The 19,862-nt window shown below is 57.2% G+C and overlaps 7 protein-coding genes across 7 annotated transcripts; 6 read left to right on the top strand and 1 right to left on the bottom strand.

Annotated features, from left to right (window-relative positions):
• Positions 1-943: 943 nt before the first annotated feature.
• F5Z01DRAFT_682232 (uncharacterized protein) lies at positions 944-4,307 on the top strand (the record flags this gene model as incomplete). The annotated part of the gene is made up of 3 exons (XM_046265750.1): positions 944-1,217; positions 1,304-3,317; positions 3,362-4,307. The coding sequence occupies 3 exons, from the start codon at positions 944-946 to the stop codon at positions 4,305-4,307; spliced, it is 3,234 nt and encodes a 1,077-aa protein (XP_046116929.1).
• On the bottom strand, positions 4,305-6,153 carry F5Z01DRAFT_658961 (family 76 glycoside hydrolase). The gene is made up of 3 exons (XM_046263730.1): positions 5,485-6,153; positions 5,170-5,417; positions 4,305-5,057 (listed from the first exon to the last, which is right to left on the bottom strand). Exons 1-3 carry the CDS (start codon positions 6,041-6,043, stop codon positions 4,485-4,487), a joined length of 1,380 nt encoding a protein of 459 aa, XP_046116928.1. The 5' UTR covers positions 6,044-6,153; the 3' UTR covers positions 4,305-4,484.
• An 867-nt stretch (positions 6,154-7,020) lies between these two features.
• Positions 7,021-7,912, top strand: F5Z01DRAFT_675407 (Alpha/Beta hydrolase protein; the record flags this gene model as incomplete). Its single annotated transcript, XM_046265140.1, has 2 exons — positions 7,021-7,401; positions 7,472-7,912. The coding sequence occupies 2 exons, from the start codon at positions 7,021-7,023 to the stop codon at positions 7,910-7,912; spliced, it is 822 nt and encodes a 273-aa protein (XP_046116927.1).
• Positions 7,913-8,690: 778 nt separating this feature from the next.
• Positions 8,691-12,370, top strand: F5Z01DRAFT_709379 (NADP-dependent oxidoreductase domain-containing protein). The gene is made up of 5 exons (XM_046266468.1): positions 8,691-9,708; positions 9,759-10,613; positions 10,996-11,063; positions 11,125-11,466; positions 11,517-12,370. The coding sequence occupies exons 1-5, from the start codon at positions 9,029-9,031 to the stop codon at positions 12,308-12,310; spliced, it is 2,739 nt and encodes a 912-aa protein (XP_046116926.1). The 5' UTR covers positions 8,691-9,028; the 3' UTR covers positions 12,311-12,370.
• A 1,330-nt stretch (positions 12,371-13,700) lies between these two features.
• F5Z01DRAFT_170667 (fungal-specific transcription factor domain-containing protein) lies at positions 13,701-15,864 on the top strand. The gene has a single exon (XM_046257896.1). It carries the CDS (start codon positions 14,084-14,086, stop codon positions 15,689-15,691), a length of 1,608 nt encoding a protein of 535 aa, XP_046116925.1. The 5' UTR covers positions 13,701-14,083; the 3' UTR covers positions 15,692-15,864.
• On the top strand, positions 15,865-17,201 carry F5Z01DRAFT_170655 (uncharacterized protein). The gene is made up of 3 exons (XM_046257894.1): positions 15,865-16,188; positions 16,236-16,501; positions 16,557-17,201. Exons 1-3 carry the CDS (start codon positions 16,038-16,040, stop codon positions 17,109-17,111), a joined length of 972 nt encoding a protein of 323 aa, XP_046116924.1. The 5' UTR covers positions 15,865-16,037; the 3' UTR covers positions 17,112-17,201.
• A 542-nt stretch (positions 17,202-17,743) lies between these two features.
• On the top strand, positions 17,744-19,843 carry F5Z01DRAFT_170657 (general substrate transporter). The gene is made up of 7 exons (XM_046257895.1): positions 17,744-17,984; positions 18,038-18,195; positions 18,247-18,351; positions 18,397-18,945; positions 18,998-19,409; positions 19,460-19,624; positions 19,676-19,843. Exons 1-7 carry the CDS (start codon positions 17,887-17,889, stop codon positions 19,779-19,781), a joined length of 1,593 nt encoding a protein of 530 aa, XP_046116923.1. The 5' UTR covers positions 17,744-17,886; the 3' UTR covers positions 19,782-19,843.
• The last annotated feature ends 19 nt before the right edge of the window (positions 19,844-19,862 follow it).

The following is a 19,862-nucleotide window of genomic DNA, read 5'->3' as shown; positions in this document are numbered from 1 at the left end:
GTTTGGCCAGGCTGGGCTTTACACTGCGCGCGCCTGAAACGCGCGTCATTTCACCGCATTTCAATCATATCATGTCGCTGGAATAGAAAGGGAGGGGAGGGGAGCTCGGCTGAGCTTGGTGGGAATATGCTTGGACCCCGAAAATCATCAGTTTCTTAGACCTCCTTGGTTCGCTGACAGATGGACAAATGAATACGTAGTAGAAATCGCTCAGATCCCCTGCTACGGCGTTGGAAATTACGAGACAGAAACAGGATCCCGCCCCGTGACCCTCGGGAAGCTGACGAAAGTTCCGGATAAACAAAACAGAAACTTCTGTCGAGGCGTCCAAGTCGAGCGAGGGCGCGACCAGTCGATGGAGCAACGTCCATGTCTGGTGGCAGTGCTTCAAATTGCCGCAAAACGGTTCCCGTGGAGAATCAAAATAGGGCGCATTCAGCTTGAGGCAATTACGAGAATGAACTCATGACCCTCCATGGTGCTCAAACAACCGGACACGCAGCCAGAGTCCACGAGAGACGACTGGAGGCCAAGTTCCAAAGCGCGGCCTCCGAATTGCCGCAAAGCCAAGTCCCGTCCGTCTCCAGGTCAGGGGACAATTTTGCCTAATCCGTCGTCTTAGTGCGATATCACTGGCTCACGTATTTTCTGCGAGACCCTGATATCGCCTCATATACTTTGCGCCAGCCGCGACTGGACCGAAGGCTGGGGGCCTCCCACTAGACGGATACTTTATTCTAGTCTGGGTAATAGATTGCAGGAGGGGAGCGAAATTTCTTCGACGCGCCCAGGCTCCAGTCGTACCGTGACGTGCACAAGCAATCTGCTATAAAGGGCGGTGCTGGCAGTCGACTGTTACCAGCAACGTTATCCCAAACAACCTCAACAACCACGTCGTATTCTCCTTCTGCTTTCCCACATCACAAACAATCGCACGTGCAATATGGTAGCCTCAGACAAACCCGAGCCCGAGGTCGAGCCAGACGACCAAAGGCAAGAGACCGACAAAGACCTACGCATCACCTTTGACGACGGTGAACACCCCGAGCCTCGACGTGGTCGGCGTGCTGAGAATGGCGGTTCCATCTTCCGTGGATGGTCGCAACAGCGCGATGGCAGCCGTGGAAGCTCACGTAGTCGACAACGCGCCACTGATGCCCCCTATGCCGGCTACCAGATCGAACACCGCACGCTCTCCATCCATGTCTCTGAGTCTCGTCACTAGGACACTAGCGTGGCCGTCGACCTCAAGGCCGCCAAGAAGGATAACACCGACTACTTTGCTAACCTGAGATACCATGAGATCCCAGTGCCCAGGCTTGTCAGCAGCTCAACGTCTCGGCTGACACTGGCCTCTCCAATGACGTGGCGGCCATGCGTCTCGAGTGCGACGGCAAGAATATCCTCCCTCAGCCCAAGACAAACTATCTCCGTAAGATTCTGGGCTACATCTTTGGAGGGTTCTGTTCCGTCCTCTGGGTCGGTGTTGTCGTCTTCTTTATTTGTTGGAAACCACTCAGCAAACCTGAATCGCCGACAAACTTGGCCTTGGCCATCCTCATCCTCATCGTTATCTTTCTTCAGGCCGCCTTCAACGCGTTCTCCGACTGGTCAACTTCGCGCACGATGAAGTCTATCACGGACCTTCTCCCATCCAAGACGCACGTCATGCGAGACGGACAAGTCTACGTCCTGCCGTCGTGTGATTTGGTCGCCGGGGACATTGTGCGCTTGACCGTGGGAGGCAAGGTGCCCGCAGACGTGCGCATCATCCAACATTCCGGCGACATTCGCTTCGACAAGTCCATGCTGACGGGGGAGTCGGAGGAGGTCGTGGGTACCGTCGACGTCACGGACCCCAATTTCCTGGAGAGTCGCAACATTGCTCTCATGGGCAGCATGGTCGTGAATGGCGAGGGTGTCGGGCTCGTGATCCTCACCGGCGGACGCACCGTCATGGGGCGCATCGCGCAGGCCATGAGCGACGTCAAGGAGATGCCAACGTTGATCCAGCGCGAGATCTGGCGCTTTGTGCGTATCATTGTCTGCATGACCATCCTACTCGCCACCATCATTGCCGTTACCTGGACGGCCTGGCTGCGGACCGATCACAGGGGGTTCATGAATGTGGTAGGCATGCTGAACAATGTCATGGGCTGTGTCGTTGCCTTCATCCCCGAGGGCATGCCGATTGGGGTCTCGCTCACCCTGCTGATGGTCGCGCGACGCATGAAGGCTGTCGACATTCTGCCCAAAGGATTATCCACGGTCGAGCCACTGGGTTGTGTCAATGTCATATGCTCCGACAAGACCGGCACGTTGACCCAGAATCTCATGTCTGTATCATCCATCTCCTTCGCAGACGCTCCCGCCTCGACGGAGCAAGTTCGACAGTCCATAGCAGGTGGAAACGCTGGCCAAGCCATGTCAATGCTCCATCGGGCCTCGACGCTGTGCAATGATGCCACGTTCGACGCATCGACGCTTCAACTCCCCGTCAAGGAACGCGCAGTCAATAGGAACGCTACAGACGCGGCTGTGCTGCGCTTCGTAGCCGAGTGCAACCCCAGAGACCAATCTCAGCTGTGCCCGGAGATACCTCGTGCGCATAGCATCCCGTTCAACTTTAGGAACAAGTGGATGCTCACCATGTTTCTCAACCAAGCTCAGTCTGAAAAGCAGCGAGACACATATCAAGTGTACATGAAGGGCGCACCTGATGTCCTCTTCCCAGCATGCACACACTTCTGGTCAGGCAAAACCAACTCTGTCCTCCCTCTGGACGACGAGATCCGGTCTGCCCTGAAAGCCACGCAGGACAGCCTGTCACGCAACGCGGAGCGCGTCATCATGCTGTGCGAAAAGACCGTCACCCCGAGTTCTATGCCCGGCACCAACGCCTTCAGCGAAGAAGTGGCGAGCAGTGCGCTCGAGAGCCTCACCATCGTGGGCATCTTTGGCATCATCGACCCGCCGCGCCCAGAGGCCGTCACCACTGTCGCACAAGCCCGTCGCGCCGGTGTCCGGTTCATGATGGTTACGGGTGACTATAGTCTAACGGCGGCCGCTATTGCGAAGAACATTGGTATCTTTGCGCGCGACGCCCGGCCGGACTTGGTGGATGCGATGAGGGCCAACCATGACGTCTCGGCTGAGAAACTGAGGCTTGAGCGGGGAGAAGACTCTGGCAGAGCGCTGATTGTGGAGGGCAAAGAGGTCCTGGGGCTATCGAGCGATGACTGGGACCTGGTGTGTGAGTATGAGGAGGTGGTGTTCGCTCACACGACCCCTGAACAGAAGCTCCGCATCGTCAATGAGTGAGTGACCCGTCCTTCTCGTGGACTTGAACTGACTTGAATAGGTTCCGCCAACGCGATAACGCTGTTGCCGTGACAGGCGACGGCGTCAACGATGCCCCAGCTCTCCGTGCTGCTGATGTCGGTGTCGCCATTGTCTCGGGCAGCGATGTGGCCATTGACGCTTCGGACCTCGTTCTCCTAGACAAGTCCGACTCCATTATTGACGCCATCCGTCTTGGCCGCCTTGTCTTTCAGAACCTGCAAAAAGTCATCGCCTACCTCCTTTCTGCCGGATCGTGGTCCGAGATCTGGCCCGTCCTGGTCAACGTCTTCTTTGGCGTGCCTCTTCCCCTATCTGCGTTCCTCATGATCGTCATCTGCGTCTTCACCGATCTCTTCCTGTCCCTCTCCCTGATCATGGAGAAGGCCGAGTTCGACCTCCTGTCGCTGCCGCCACGCAACCACAAAAAGGACCATCTCATCACTGGACGCATCTATGGCCAGGCATATCTCTTCACAGGCACCATGGAGACCATCGTGGCCCACTCCATGTTCTTCCTGTACTACTGGAGGCACGCGCGTATCCCCGTCAAGGACCTCTTTTTCCTCTACGAGGGCTACAAGGACGGATTCCACGGCTACACACTCGACCAACTCAACGCATTCAACTACACGGGGCAGTGCGTCTACTTTGTCGCGCTGGTGATTCTGCAGTGGGGCAACATCCTGGCCATTCGCAATCGAAGGTTGAGCATCGTGCAGGCGGACCCCTTTACCAAGGCGAGGCGGAATCCGTGGCTGCTGCTGAGCGTGCTAATAAGTCTCGTCATTGCCATCTTTGTGACAGAAGTGCCGGGCCTGCACATGCTGTTCTTGACGGCGCCTGTGCCGATTGAGTTTTGGCTCATACCGATTCCCCTCGCGCTGGGTATTCTGCTCATGGACGAGCTGCGGAAGTTGTTGGTCCGTTTGTACCCGTCGGGGCCGGTTGCTTGGGCGGCTTGGTAGAGTGTAGCGGGTTGATTGATAGACGTCTATTTGTAGTTATCATCTTAGCGGAACATAATACCCAAGCCTGTCAATTTGTCTTCGCTATCAAAGTTGCTTAGAGGGGCTTGGACCCAAACGGCTTCAGAATAGTCACGGCCACGTAGACATCTGCACATCCGCGAACATATGGACTCCTTAGACCAAAGCCAATGCAGCGCATACAAGCAGCAAGAGATTTGCCGCCGATGCCTGCTTGTATCCTGCATCCGGTTCATCCGTTCCCTCGGCCGACCCTGACTCTGTGGGGGTGGGCTCATCCTCCACGTCATCTCCCGAGCTGTTGTCCGAAGACCCGTCCTTGTCAGACGAATCCTTAGCCGGGACGTCGCCTGAAAGAGCGAGAAGACTCTGCACAGACGACAGGGCGGCCATCTTCTCGAGAACTCCACTCTCCTCGGGTTTGTGAAAAGTGGCGTTGGACCAGTAGATGCTACACTCGCGCTCCGACTTGTCGCCCTTGCAATGGTCAATGGCAGCCTGTGCCGTGGTCTTCAGCTTCGACTGGATCTTGTCCGCGAGGAACGGAGCAAGGCGAGCGGTGGACGCCAGCCAGCGCAGCATGAGGCCCTTGGAGGTGGGCATGTCGGTGGTGCAGACCATGTAAGGTTCACATTGCGCCTCAATGGCCACGCCGTCTTCAAAGAACGTATCGAGCAACGACCCAGAGAGCTTCTCTAGCCGTTTACGCCAGGTGTCGGAGCCGTCGGTCTAGCAAGTCGTCCCCTCGTTAGTGACTATTCCCTGTAGAAATGGGCTGTCCCTTTTTGAGGCAGTGGGTTTTTTTTTTTTTTTTTTTTTTTGGACAAAGGGCCTCACTTACCTGGTTGTACATGACGGCCGCCGTGTAAGTCAAGATGGCAGCATTGCCCGATACCTGGGAAGCGTCCGGGTCGCACTCTTGACCACTTCTAATTGTGACCCCGTCGTAGACGGCCCCAGAGTCCGCGTCGATGAGGTCCGATTCTGAGAGCCAGTCCCAGAGCTCCTCGACCGTGTCGACGTACTTGTCGTCGCCCGTGTGCAGGGCCAGACGCGCGGCGAGGTTGGCCAAGCATCCGCTCGAAATCACTGCAGTTGGTCAGCGACTGTTGGTATGCATGTTTGGTTCACCCGCAGAGAAAGGCAAATCTCATACCGTTCTTGTAGTTGTACCCGACGTTAAAGTCGAATATCTGCCAACGCAGACCGCCGCCGCACTTGTTGTCGAGTCGATCGACCTGGTCGCTGTAGACGGTCTTGGCGAGATCTAGCCATTGCGGCTCGCCCTTGGACGGGTCGGGGAAATCATACTCGGCAGCCGCCATGGCTGTGAGGGCCCAGTAGCACTGGTCATCATTTCCGAGTCTGGCTGTCTCGTTGTTGGGCCTGAAGTCCTCGCGGTCGCCGACTTGGAACAGCACGCCTTGCTGAACAAGGTCGTTGTAGGTATCGTCGCCCGTGAGGTGGAAGTAGTTGACAAAGGTGCTCATAAATACGCCGCTCTGGTAGAAGTAGACTTCTCGCTGCTCCAGAAGGCCCGGTGTGTGGCCGGCTTTGTCGCCGTCGTAGTACGACATGAGGTCCTCGGCGAGGATGCCAGCCGTTTCGACCATGTCGTCGCGTGAGTCAATGGTCAGGTCCGCTGCCGCCACGCCAAAGAGGCTGCGACTGAGGAGGTTGGCCGCGTAGAGCGGCGTGATGTGAAGTCCTCTCATGCTGCTGAGTCGTAAAAATCTAAACGAGTGACTGAGTTGAGTCTGGTGAGAACTCAGGTTAGAACGATTGTGGATGCTGGATGTTGTGGTGATCGCCGTGAGTCGTGACAGAAGCAACGGGGTTATTTTAATACGCACGAATACGGATTCAGTGAGCATAATTACCCCTGCGGTTTGATTGTTGCCTGCTGTGCCTCACTTGGCGCCAAGTCTTGCAGACATCACCTCGGTGCTTTGTCTTGTGAGCTTGCCGACTTGGACCATTGCAATTGGAGATGCAGATGCTAATAACGTAACATCTATTCCGGGGGTACACATTCTTCAGTCTTGTTTGACTCACGACACGCAGTGCGGCATGGTATTTGATGCCTGCTCTCAGGCTCTGAACGCTGACCACGTTGATTGTAAGCGCTAAACACGAAGATGATGCACGAGAGAGTTGGACGCCGGAATCCGCCCCCAAAGTGCCCAGATCATGATTTGTTGGGGAGCAAACAACCGAATCAGCGGTTTTGAGATGCTTTGGAGTCTTCTTTGTCCGAGGTATGGATTATATATGAATTGTCCAAAAGAGCAGCAAGGCACCCTGATTCATATCATATTGCCTGGGGCGGCTTAATTCGCTCCAAAGCCTGTAATTTATTAGACTCGATCGGCGAGCTGGGCCTATATCTGCATGAAACTATAAGTGACCATTTTCCTATTCGGGCAAAAATTAGGATCATTCATCATCAACAAAGGCGAAGCGGCCTCACGTACGCGGAGCAATGGATGTCCCGCCTGGACTGGCTGGGGTTTCACTATGCGTGTGACTATATACCTAGTCTCTTGAGTAGTATATAAAGGAGCTGAAAGAAACCCCTTCCCAGATTCAATGTTTCTGCATACTTTTGACCAGCAGATCCATGTAATTCAATAGCCGAATCCTCCAACCCCTGGCAAAATTCAAATCGCCAGGGCACACTCCCTTCTTCGACATGACCACCTCGATACTGTCCCCCGGCTCGCACTACTTCCAATCGGATGGACTACAGCTCCACTATGCAGTCCGCGGCCAAGGGCCCCTCGCGGTTCTCCAAAGCGTCGGCTGGGGTCTGTCGGGTGCGTATCTCTGGAATGGCCTTGGGCCCCATCTGGAGAGAAAGCGCACCGTGGTGTACCTTGAGCCACGAGGCAACGGTGATTCGGAGAAACCCGCTAACGCCTCTACAATGACGGCCAAGACCATGATGGATGACCTTGACAGACTGCGAGTCCACCTCGGTCTGGAAGCATACCCAACGCTCATGGGCCACTCGCACGGCGGCGCCATCGCTCTGGGGTACGCCCAACGCTTCCCCGAGCGAGTGTGCAAGCTTGTACTGCTTGCGCCGCAGATCATGGACGGCCGATCGGGTCACACGGAGCGTTGGATAGAGGTCCGCATAGGCGAATCTAGACTACGCCGCCTGCCTGTCCAAGATGGGCGAAGTCTTTGCCGCCGGGGGCTCACAATCGGATGAAAACTTCCTGGACGATCTGTCGACCATGGTCAACTGGCACTTCTCGGATGTGTCCAAGGCGTATCTTCTCCTGAGAGACATTGCTGGAATCGCGCATCCGGTTGTCGCATCAGCCTTCCAGACGAACCAAAATGACGCCCTGGAGAGAAACAAGCTGCTGCACATTGCGGAAGCTGGACGTGTTCAGGCGAAGACCCTCCTGCTCTTGGGTGAGGAGGACACGTCTTGCCCTCCAGAGGACAGCCAAGCTGTGGCAGAGGCCATGCAGGATGCTAGGATTGTCGTGATCCCATCAGTTGGTCATTTCGCGTGGTATGAGGCCCTCGAGCCTTTTTGGGGGACACTTCTCCCCTTCTTAGACGAGTAAAGGACAGGCGACTGGATATGAACAGAGATTCACTCACACCACTCACGCAAGCCGTCGAGTATTGCAAGGTACACGAGGATCAATGGTTCCGGTACGCATCCAAACTCCGCAGGGTTCAACGGGCTTCCAGATTAGTACGTTTGGCCGATTGGCAGTAAAACATGTACGAAGTTCGCAAAGCTTGACATGCCGAATGAAGGCCACAGGTCCATCCATGCGGCCATGGTGCGAAGACGTCTAGTCCCGAGGGAGTGTTCGTGGAGGGAAGACATGGCCGATCAGGTCGTCGTGTCGTCTTTCCTAGTCAATGTATAATCTTTGACAAGATGCATGGCGAGACCTGGGCAAGTGGCAGGATTCGAGATACTTCTAAAGTATCCGTGGCAGTACCGTTCCCGCGAGATTCTCAGCGTGCTCACGTCGCCGCTGGTCTTCCTAAGAGTGGCCGCTGTATTTTCGCGCGCTGTCGGCATCTATCTTGTTCCGTTCGTATCACTGACAGCGACAACGAAAATATGAGCATGCTGCGACCACCGCTCAACGGGATTCCTCTGCTGAATCGCGTGGTTGTTCCTGGCCAAGGGTTGCACAGGCACTGAAAATTAACGACAGCCGTGATTCAAGCCAGGTGGGGTTACCAGACTGACTACCCTATAGTGATGGTCTGTCTATACATGTGCTCCGTAAGTGAGCCTGTTCTAATTTGAACCGTCTGGTCCCAGCAACAATCTTGGTTGTTTTGTTATTGAAAAAGAGCTCATAGTCTCTTTTATCCTGGCTGAAACAATAATTCTCTATTTCAATTGATTCCTGGGGAACTCAACACTAGGCTTCAGCCAAAGCAGGCCATAGCCACGCTAATTTTACCCCAAGCCTCAGTGAACCGCCCCCGACTCCCCAGTTCTCACTCGTGACCAGTGACAACTTCGTCCTGCAACCCCGTCCCTACTCTGCCAAAACTGTTCCATCACCACATTGTGTTCTGGCGCGCCCATGCCGGCAGTGACAACTGCGCTTCCTCTCCTGTCGAAACTCCGCCCACACGTGGCAGCGCGTGCACCTCAAACTCCCACTCTGTAACCTCCACCTCCATCACTACCCAACTAGCCCACAGCCATGGCCTCCCTCCTTCCCCCCAAACCCAAGGCACGCCAGAATCTGGTCAAGCGCGCCTGCGATCCTTGCAAGGTCCGCAAGATCAAATGCTCTGAGCATCCGCCGTGCACGGGCTGCATAGCCGCCGGGATCGAGTGCACGTTCAAGCGCTCCCCTCTCACGCGAGGACCGCGCACCCTGCGGGCCAGGACCATTGACAGAATCGCCAAGGAGTGCAACAGCGTCGCGGACGGCAGCCAGGGCGATCTCGAAGGACTGCTGGATATTTACGCCGAGAGGCTGTTTCCGATATGGCCCATCCTGGACGCGCGAGAGCTGAAGCGCCAATTGACGGCGGAACCGAGGGACGAAAATGCACATCACCTGGCCCAGGCTGTGGCCCTGGCTACCGTCGCGCAACTCAACCTTAGGGCGGCCTGGTCACCGGATGTCCAGCTCGTCGAGAGGGACGCGCAAAACGTCTCGCTCGATTTGCTGGATAGTCTGCGGGTCTCCTTCTACCTTCACATATACCACGAGAACCAGCAGGCGGGCGGGATCAAGAGCCTGCTCTACCTACGGGAGGCCATCACTAAGGCGCAGATTCTTCGGATAGACCGCGAGGCGACGTACGCGCAGCATCCAGAGCCGAAGCAGCAGTTGCTGAGACGCGTGCTCTGGCTGCTTTTTGTGACTGAGAGGTATGTCTATTGACATGTTCGACGGACTAGGTACACTGACAAGCACAAAGAGGCGTCGCTATGCTGCACAAGCTGCCCGTCGTCCTGCGTCCCAACATTCTCCGGCCCAATGTCCTGCTGCCCTGCTTCGCAGAGCACTCTGAGACCTCGGCGCCCGTCCTCCCCGCCTTTCTCAAGCTCGTCCACCTATTCTGGACATTCGACCAGTCCGGCATCTTTGAACTCCTGCGCAACGCCGACGCGGACGTCTCGTCCATGGAGTCCCTGGCACGCGGGTGTCTAGAGTTACTACAGCAAAAGCTCACAGAGGAGCAGGACGAGGCGACGAGCGGGAACGATGTGCAGAGGGCCGACATGCTCGTCACACGACAATGGATGCGCGCTGTGCTCTGGCGCGCTGCGTTGCGGTTTGGTGTCGTGGCCCCCGGTCTCCTGAATCCCATTGACGTGGCGAGCGAGTTTCTGGGCCTGGTGAGTGCCCTCCCCATGAGCGCGCTGGAGAGCCAGGGTCCGACCCTCGAGTTCAAGACCTACGAGATCGCTACAGCGGTGGTGGATGCTGTAGCGGACAGCCGGCTGTCCTTTACGTTTTCCTCGTCCCTGGATCGACCCAAGGACGTTCTGGCTGGTCTACACGCCATCCTGTCATCGTCACGAGGTGGCAACAAGACATTGATCAATCTGCTGAACGCGCGGATGGCGGCGTGCTGTCCTGACTTGAAGCTCTTCCAGAACCCGAGCCCGCCCCGTCTGATGGGTCAGGACGCTTGGGATTTTCTCGAGGGGCAGGGCATGACCAGTGGCTTTGAGGGTGAGGAGTTGGCGTGGCCGCCGCTGGATCTTGGGAATCTGCTCAGGAGCCCGAGTCCCTTGACAAGGATGCTCTTGGAGCAGCCGCGGGCGATGTAGACGTTGGTCAAGGTGGGTGGATCGCCACGCACCCACTGTCCTTTGCTGCTCCTCGTGGTTTTGAGCCAGATCTGTTCATTTTGAACCCTTTTGTCAACACAATTGACCTTGTTGAGTCTCACTTATCCAAGACCTATCCCATTGAGATTCGATCACTTCATCTCCTCAAGAAATGCCTCTCCTCATCGGCCCGAGGCCGCATCTCGGTGAGTGACACATTCGGCGATCGGAAACCTCCAAAAGTACTCCGTACCCCGCCCACTATGCTCCCCGCATCTTGGAAGTCGGAGGCGCGAGGGCCAGGACAGGAGAACCAGGACATCCCCCACCACCAAGCAGGGTCCGTCCGAGAATTCCTCCGGCGGAGAATCCAGAAAGTGGCCTCCGGTCTCCAATTGCGATGGGTTTATTTCGCGTGCCGTGGATTGCCATAAAATTGTTCTTCTGTCATTGTTGAACCTGGCCTCTTCACTTCCCTCTGACATTCTCTCTACTTGACCCTCCAAGCCTCCCCGAATCTTGACTCTTCAGTCTTCCCCCTTCACCCCTTTCCACTGCCCTCCCACAGCCTCACAATGGCCTTCCCCGAGCCCCGCAACACGGGCATGCTGTACCGCCCTCTAGGCAAGTCCGGTCTCTACGTGTCCGCCATCTCGCTCGGCGGGTGGATGACCTACGGCGGCTACGCAGCGGACGAGACCGCCTTTGACTGCATGAAGAAGGCGTACGACCTGGGCATCAACTTTTTCGACAATGCCGAGAACTACGCGGCCGGCCAGAGCGAGATTGTCATGGGCAAGGCCATCAAGCACTTTGGCTGGAAGCGCAGCGACCTAGTCATCAGCACAAGTGAGTGTCTTTGTCTGGGGGGTTATGATTCTCACAACTAATTCTTGCAGAGGTCAACTGGGGCGCCGTGAATGGTGAGATCCTCATCAACAACCACGGCCTCTCGCGCAAACACATCATCGAGGGCCTCACATCCTCCCTCGAGCGCCTGCAGCTCCCCTACGTCGACATTGTCTACGCGCACCGCCCCGACCGCCTCGTACCCATGGAGGAGACGGTGCGCGCATTCAACTACGTCATCAACGCAGGCATGGCCTTCTACTGGGGCACGAGCGAGTGGTCGGCCGACGAGATCCAGGAGGCGGTCGGCATCGCGAAGCAGCTGGGCCTCATCGCCCCGATCGTAGAGCAGCCGCAGTACAACATGCTCGTCAGAGACAAGGTGGAGGGCCAGTTCCAGCGGTTGTACAGCCGCATGGGTCTGGGGCTGACCACCTTTAGCCCCATCAAGATGGGTGTGCTGTCGGGCAAGTACAATGACGTGGTGGACGGCCAGCCGCCCAAGGATTCGCGCTTTGGTGCCTCGTCGGAGCGTTTCGCGGCCATGATGCGGGAGCGCATGGGGAGTGCGACGGACGACTCATGGAAGAGGGAGATTGAGATTGTCAAGAAGCTCAAGCCCATTGCTGACAAGCTGGGCGTCACGCAGAGCCAGCTGGCGCTGGCGTGGTGTCTCAAGAACCCCAACGTCAGCAGCGTCATTACCGGCGCGAGCAGACCGGAGCAGCTGGAGGAGAATGTCAAGGCGCTCACGGTGCTGGACAAGCTGACGCCCGAGGTGATGGAGGAGATTGATGTGATTACAGGGAACAAGGTCACTCTGGACCCTGCGCGACAGGACTAATGAGGGGTGGCTAGGACGCCAGAATTGAATATATAAACCATAATAGAGACTTTGTATCTTCTCTGCGTGTCTTGCACGCTTTCACGGATTCTCCGTCGCCTGATTCTCCAGCCGAAGCTTCTGTCTGTGCTCCGCTTGTCGCTGCGCATCGGCGGCCAGGCTGCGCGACGTGCGTGCCCCGGTACCGAGAACACGGTCTCTTGTATCGGTGCTCATTGTCTGCTCAGAGGGTTCGGAGGGCGAGGGGTAAGTCGTGGCAGCGCGCGCCTCGAGGTTCCTGTGAAGGTCCAGCAGGCCTTGGGCGTTACCTGCGACATTAGTCAACGGGGCGAGCGCAAATGTATCGTGAGCGTAAGACGTACAAGCTGCGTCTTTGGGAACAGGCCCCTCGCCAGAACGGTTGCCATGGTGCTGTGATTGCCCAGTCTTGTGGGAGCCTGGGGGCGTTCCCATGTTGGGGGGCAGGTATTGGCAAGTGGAAGGCGAGAGCTTTGGTGAAAGATACCGGCTTTCAAGGCTCGTCAAATGTCTTGAGCCGGGTCCAGGAGTGCTTTTGTGCGCTCAGAGAGTGATTAGGCTCTCCTTTTCCTTCCTGAGAAGAATGCTCGAGCTGAGAGTTCTCCTCGTCTGAAGATGATGAGGGATGGCAACTTGGAAGGTGTGACAAAGGGGGGTGTTGCCTGAAAATCGCCTCTTTCTCTGAGATGCACATTCTTACTTCATGTGGCAGTTTACTGCTATTGAGGAAGGTACTTCGAGTGGTCGAAGAATTAAACCAGAAGACGTCTACCATGCGGAAGCGTGTTCCTCTCGGCGCGCCTATTCTTCACCTTATGTATCTTGGCGTGTCTTTCCACAATACCTCACCCATGAGGAACTAGGCCTCGCAGATCGTCTTCCTTCATCATCTTCTCCTCACTATCATTCCAATCATGTCTCACTATCTCCTGGACCAGAACATCTGTATCTGCACTTGTCCAGCGCTTCGTCCTTCACATGCGTCTAGCGGCTCCAAGTGTAGGATCCCCTCACGATCAGCTTAGGACCGCCCCTCTATCCTGCTTCATAGAGTTTGAGCACCCGATCTTGAAATAATGAGCTCGAACATCGTGGTATTGCAGTCCTTGCCGGCGCACCTGGTCCTCTCCTCACCTCCCAGCCCGGGCTTGGGCTACCCTAGATCCGCACTTATCTCACAGTCTACCTCAACTCACGAGCACAGAGTATCTGAAGCGCCAAAGGCGAACTTCCCTGGGCGTTACTTGTAATATCTCGATACAAGGTCCATACTGGACCATTATCCCAAGCCACGAGTGTTCGACCAGCTGTACTTGGTCAGCTTCAATCTGTCGTCACTTCACATCCAAATCCAGCCAGACCTTTGCGGGTCCGCCCAGTGGAGCCACATTCTTCCCCAACTCTGATCAATTTTCTGGGGGAGGGGAAACCCGGTCGCACGTTTTTGTCCCATTCAATGTTCCCTGCCGGCAATGCATCACCATCCTTGAGTCGCCCGACGACAATGGACCGAGTCTCTGTGGCAGGGTGGTCAGCCGCCGGTAACACATCGACGAACAATGAGGCGTCCTCAACGACGCGTTCTGTCTCTGGCGCAGGACGGCGCTACGTGCGCTCGCGCGAGGGCTGCGTGACCTGCAAGTGAGTCTCCCTCCCTTTGTCTCTCCAGTGCGCGCTGCTCATCACACCACCAGACGCCGCAAGGTCAAGTGCGACGAGCAGCGCCCGCGATGCTCTCACTGCGAGCGCCTCAACATGGAGTGCAAATGGCGACCGCAGACACGCCCCTCGACGCAGAGGCGCCCATCCCAGCCCCCGACGCAGTCTCCCATGACGGATGTGTCCCCCGGAGGCCCCGGGTCGGCGGGCCAGCAGGCGCCGCATGCGGTGGACGAGGTGTTTGACTACGCGAGCTTCATGTGGGAGGGCGGCGACTTTTGGCAGCAGGTCAGCCCCGAGATGGGGTCCAACGTCGGGTTGAACACGCACATTATGGGCACGGACGCGCAGCTGCGCTTCCCCAACATGGTGGCCCCGGCGCCTGTCACGTACGGCACGCCTGCGATGCGGAGCAATGGCAGTGCTGCAGATAAACCTGTCGTGAATCTTACGGGCGACAAGTTGATGGAGTTTTTCGCAACGTCGGCGAATCCGCCCATCTTGGAGGAGGTCGAGACGCAGAAAAAGTGGGTGCTCATGCGACAGACGGTAGTGGACATGGCCAAGCACTCGCGCATGCTGCACTGCGCCATCCTCGCCTTCTCGGCGATACTGGTTGGGCGGCGGGATCGCTCGCTGGTGGTGAGCGAGGAGAATCACTACGAATCGGCGGTGGCACGGGTGGTCGAGTACGACCAACAATCACTGGTGGAGCACAGCAGCGAAAGGGAGTGTCTGCTGGCGGCCCTGTTCTTCCTGGCCTACGTGGACATTCTCGAGATGAAGCTGGACGCTGGTCACTCGCATCTGCAGCGGGCCTACAAGATCTTTCAGCGGTGCGACAAGAAGAGCTTTGGCGCGCTGGAGAAGCAGATCCTGCTCTGGCTCCGGCTGCTCGACGGCAAAGCAGTGTCAGCAGGAGGGGACGGACTCTTCCTCTCCAAGGCTGATGAGCTCTTCCTGGTCGAGGCGTCGCCTGGTAGCTTTGACGGCGGCGACACGGACGACCTCTCCCGACAGGAGCCAGCCGAGGGCGACATTGAAGACGTCCTCTTCCAGGTCCTCTACCAGCCAGGCGTTGTCTTCTATCAAAAAGTGCAGAGCTTCATGGGGCGCATCTCCAAGATCGATCCGTGGCATCGCTCTCGAGGCACCGTCGAGGACGAAACAGAGGTCATGAACATTGGCGCCTCCATCGCGACCGACCTGCGTAATCTCTACGACCACCGCCCTCCCCTGATGGACTTTGCCGTGGCAGGCAAGCTACAGCAGCCGCACGTCTCGGCGCACCTCGCGTTTGTCATCACGCGCGCGTTCCGCACGTACCTGTCCAACTACTACGCCAGCAAGGTGCACCTGCACCGCGTCGCCTACAAGACGCTGCCCCTGACCAAGGAGGCCATTGACGCGCTGGACAATATTCGCAGGCTCGTCCGGCAGATGGTGAACGAGATGGACACGGAGGACTCGCTGCCGATCAACATGCTCTGGCCCTTGCTGATGCTCGGCGCGGAGGAGCAGGACATGGGCGAGCGCGCGTGGATCAAGGAGACCATCTTGCGGATGGAGAGGGTCGCAGGGAACGCCCGGATCACCGCGCAGGTTCTGGAAGAGGTGCAGGCGCGCCAGGACACGGCCAAGGCGCGGATGGACATTCGCTCCGTCATGCTGACCGTGTTCAACGCGTGTTTTGCGATCGTGTGACGAGGCTATTCTCTTACGTGCTGGATCCGCCGTGGAACGCTCGATTGTCGACTCGCGAGATGGCTCGTGATCTATTGGAGTCAGTCATACGATAATCGTCGCTCGCGTCGAGACTCGAGAGCCAAGACTGTGGGCGCCCCGCCGTGCGATGTTTGCCGATCGGCTTCTCCAACCTTGTGGACGCGAGCAATGGAGCATCCCCAAGATTCCCCGCATCCTTGCGTCGCGACAGAGGGGTCCGTCAACGCATGAATTTTGGACAAAAGGTGCAACTTTGACGATTTCTTCCCTCTGATTCATTTATCATTCTTGTCATCTTTACTTTGACTTCAAGAAAAACAAGACTATGGGTTCTGTACCAACCGCAAAGAAGGCCTATCCTCCTGGCATCCATGTGCCGTGCCTGACATGGTTCAAGAACGACGCGACACAGGAGCTGGACTGGGATCTCCAGAAGACGCATCTCGAGTTTCTCATCTCGTCAGGTCTTGATGGCAGTACGTTGTCTCCCTTCTGGTCTTCTTTCGTGCGCTAACTCATGCAGTCGTCATCGCTGGCACCAACGGCGAGGCAGTCACCCTGACCACCGACGAAAAGGCCCAGCTGCTGCGTACCACGCGCCAGATCGCCACCCAACTCGGACGGCCCAATGTCACAGTCACCATGGGTTGCACCGGCCAGTGCACGCGCGACGTGATCCGCGAGACGGTGGCGGCCAAGGAAGCGGGCGCGGACTACGCCTTGGTGCTGGTGCCGAGCTACTTCCACTTTGCGATGAACCAGGACGCCATTGTCGGGTTCTTCGAGGAGGTAAGCAGCCCCCGCTCATGAGACTTCCATAGATCAGCGAACTGACAGACCCCAGTTGGCCGACGCCAGCCCGATCCCCATCCTCATCTACAACTTCCCCAACGTGGTGGCCGGTCTCGACGTCAACAGCGAGATGCTCGACACACTGGCGCGCCACCCCAACATTGTCGGCGTCAAGCTCACATGCGGCGGCATTGCCAAGGTCGCGCGCGTCGCCGCGTCGCACCGCCCGGAGGACTTCTCCGCCCTCGCTGGGCAGAGTGACTGGCTCGTCCCCGCGCTGTCGGTCGGTGGCACGGGCGTCATCACGGGCGTGGCCAACCTGTATCCCAAGGCGTGCCTGCAGATCTACGACCTGTGGAAGAAGGGGGATCTTCAGGGCGCGCAGGCGGCGCAGCTGGAGCTGGCCAAGGCGGAATGGGGATTTGGCAAGGGTGGCATCAATGGGACCAAGTGGGTGGTGGCCAAGATTAGGGGGTATAACCTCGAGAGCGCGCACTGCCGGCGGCCGTATCCCACGTTTGACGATGCTGGCAAGCAGGAATGGATATTGGATGTGGTGGGCCAGCTGGGCAAGGTTGAGCAGAGTCTGGCCAAGAGAGAGTCCTAGACCGATTTAGACAGCATGAGAATAATGACATGTACAGCGTTGTCCACATCATTGCTCAGTATCATCTATGTACATGCTCAGTGATATGCTACATGGGCCCCCTCGTGTCACGAATAAACGCTCAATCTGTCGACTCAAATTGCATCTCGATGGTCATATTCTCTCAATCAAGTGCTTGACATCAATTCGAGAACTTCTTCTAGTGTCCCACCCGCTTGAGCCTCACCCTCACCCTCCTAGTCGGCCACTACCCACATTGAGGAAGAAGCCGAAGAACCCGCCAATCGCCAGCGCGCATCGCGACCAAGACATTCCCGTCGTCGGCTCGCCTGTCGGATACCGAACACGGCAGACAGACGGACACACTCACAGGTGACTGACTCGCTCTCCGTACAGAGATCGTGAATCGCCCCCAGAAATGCCGCTCCCACGTTGTCGGGAACGACGCACGCCTGCAGACGACTGCGAACTTGGCGTCGGCTTCGCATGAGGCTTCTGCTCGGGTGACTCCTCGTCGCTCGAAACCCCAGATTTTCTCCGCCTACCACGCTGCCCGTTCTGGAGACTCGACGCTTCCACGCGACGTCGCGGGGGGACGAGCGTGACGACCAGTGCTTTTGCGGGGGAAACGCTGCAACTTAAATATCCCACGGGGCCTCGCGTTGACTCGGATTGAGTATCTGACACTGCCATCATTGTCCATCGCGCTCGATACCTGCAGCACCTGATCGACTCCTACTCGGACAGACAGACGACAGACAGACAGACAGACACCATGACGTTCAAGGCTGTGGAAGATCGGCCGACGCCCAAGGAGGTGTACAATGTGCGCCTGTACTTTGAGGCGGCAGTCATTGCCATGGGCTCGTTGCTGTGAGTCCAATCCATCTCTGCGCTGACTGTAAAATCCACTGACAGGTAATCAGCTTTGGTTACGACTCTGCGTTCATCGGCACCACCATTGCACGCAAGTCCTTTGTGCGCGACTTCAACATCCACGAATCCGAGGCCAAGAGCATCTCCAGCAACATCACCGCCTCCTTCCAAGCGGGCGCCTTTTTCGGTGCCATCTTCTGCTTCCTGGGTAGGTCTATATCTCAAGGACGCCTCAGTGCAAGCTAACATCAGAACCCAGTCACCGAGAAAATTGGCCGCAAATGGGCCCTCATGATCTCCAACGCCATCTTCCTCGTGGGCGCTATCATCATGACCGCCGCGACACACCAGCTCTCGTACATCTGTGAGTCCATTCCCTCTGTCCCTGACACCCTAGCTCACCAAGCAGACGCCGGTCGTATCCTCACCGGCCTGGCCTGCGGCGCCATCACCGCCACCGTCCCCTCCTACATCGCCGAGCTCAGCATCAGCTCCATCCGCGGCATCCTCACCGGTCTCTTCGAGGTCACCTACCAGTCCGGCTCCCTCATCGGCTTCTGGATCAACTACGGCATCAACCAGAACATGGACCCCACCAGCACCACCACCTGGCGCGTACCCATGGCCGTCCAGATCATCCCCAGCGGCCTGCTCCTCGCCACCGGCTGGCTCCTCCACGAGAGCCCGCTGTGGCTGTTCAGGAAGCAGCGCGATGAGGAGGCCTTCAAGGCCCTCGAGCAGCTGAGGCGCCTGGATCGCAACCACACCTACCTCCAGGAGGAGGTCCAGAGCATCCGCTCGAGATTGGCTGATGAGAGTGCCCTCGCCGCCAAGTATGGTGACGGCGCGTGGGCCTTCTTCCGTGGTGCGCTCTTCGAGCTGTCGAGGAAGGGCATGTGGAACCGCGTGGTCCTGGTATTCATCTCCTTTGGCCTCCAGAACATGTCCGGTGCTGCTGGTGAGTACTTGGCTGCTTGACACCGTGAATCGATGCTAACAAACACTACCAGCCATCAACTACTACTCGCCCGCCCTTTTTGGCTCCCTCGGCATCACCGACGTCGCCCTCTACACGGGTATCTACGGCCTCGTCAAGGCCGTCGCCTCCATCCTCTTCTACGGTGTTCTCATTGATGTCTGGGGCCGCCGCAACCCGACCATCATCTCCTCCCTCGCGTGCTCGCTCTGTCTCTGGTTCGTCGGTGCTTACGTCAAGGTTGGCCATCCCGCCGACGTGATCGCGGCCGGCAACGAGCTCTCACCCTCGACAGCGGCTGGTGGCAAGGCGGCCACGGCCATGATCATGATCTACAGTGTTTTCTGGAGTTTCGGTCTCAACGGTATTCCCTGGATTGTCTCGGCCGAGATCTTCCCCGGTGCCGTGCGCAATTTGACCGGCACCTTCGCGGCCATGTCGCAATGGTACGTTCTCTTCCATCTCGCTGCGCAGACAGTGGTACTGACTGGAACAGGCTCGCGCAGTTTGTAATTACCAAGGCGTTGCCGTACATGTTCGCCTCCTTTGGCTACGGCGTGTGGTTCTTCTTTGCGTGCTTTATGCTCATCGCTGCGGTGTGGGCATTTGTCTTCCTGCCCGAGACAAAGGGCAAGACGCTCGAGGACTTTGATGTCATCTTGTAAGTGCCTATGCATCAAAGATGTGGAATACTTCAGACTAACAGCAACAGTGGCTATGTGCACGATCGTTCGTATGGACACAACGATGTCAAGAAGCTCAACGCAGATGGGAAGACCGACGTGGTCGAGCATGAGGAGGAGCAGAAGCCTCTGTAAACCATTTTCCTCGCCAGGAATTGTACGCTAGTAGTAATTGCAATGGATCACATTGACAGGAGATTGTCTTTGCTCAGAACG

Source organism: Emericellopsis atlantica (genome assembly GCF_019669845.1).
Source record: "Emericellopsis atlantica unplaced genomic scaffold F5Z01scaffold_18, whole genome shotgun sequence".
Lineage (NCBI taxonomy): Eukaryota > Fungi > Ascomycota > Sordariomycetes > Hypocreales > Bionectriaceae > Emericellopsis > Emericellopsis atlantica.
The sequence above is the reverse complement of the archived record's forward strand: the minus strand, read 5'-3'. Positions and strand labels throughout refer to the sequence as shown.

Coding starts and splice junctions, on each gene's coding strand:
- F5Z01DRAFT_658961 (XM_046263730.1), bottom strand. CDS start 6,043: ATGAGAGGACTTCACATCACGCCGCTCTACGCGGCCAACCTCCTCAGT. Junction 5,418..5,484: donor CGGGTACAACTACAAGAACG/GTATGAGATTTG, acceptor GACCAACTGCAG/TGATTTCGAGCGGATGCTTG. Junction 5,058..5,169: donor CGGCCGTCATGTACAACCAG/GTAAGTGAGGCC, acceptor ACGACTTGCTAG/ACCGACGGCTCCGACACCTG.
- F5Z01DRAFT_709379 (XM_046266468.1), top strand. CDS start 9,029: ATGGCCTCCCTCCTTCCCCCCAAACCCAAGGCACGCCAGAATCTGGTC. Junction 9,709..9,758: donor CTGCTTTTTGTGACTGAGAG/GTATGTCTATTG, acceptor ACAAGCACAAAG/AGGCGTCGCTATGCTGCACA. Junction 10,614..10,995: donor TTGGAGCAGCCGCGGGCGAT/GTAGACGTTGGT, acceptor GAATCCAGAAAG/TGGCCTCCGGTCTCCAATTG.
- F5Z01DRAFT_170667 (XM_046257896.1), top strand. CDS start 14,084: ATGGAGTGCAAATGGCGACCGCAGACACGCCCCTCGACGCAGAGGCGC.
- F5Z01DRAFT_170655 (XM_046257894.1), top strand. CDS start 16,038: ATGGGTTCTGTACCAACCGCAAAGAAGGCCTATCCTCCTGGCATCCAT. Junction 16,189..16,235: donor CTCGTCAGGTCTTGATGGCA/GTACGTTGTCTC, acceptor TAACTCATGCAG/TCGTCATCGCTGGCACCAAC. Junction 16,502..16,556: donor TTGTCGGGTTCTTCGAGGAG/GTAAGCAGCCCC, acceptor GACAGACCCCAG/TTGGCCGACGCCAGCCCGAT.
- F5Z01DRAFT_170657 (XM_046257895.1), top strand. CDS start 17,887: ATGACGTTCAAGGCTGTGGAAGATCGGCCGACGCCCAAGGAGGTGTAC. Junction 18,352..18,396: donor ACACCAGCTCTCGTACATCT/GTGAGTCCATTC, acceptor CTCACCAAGCAG/ACGCCGGTCGTATCCTCACC. Junction 19,625..19,675: donor GAGGACTTTGATGTCATCTT/GTAAGTGCCTAT, acceptor TAACAGCAACAG/TGGCTATGTGCACGATCGTT.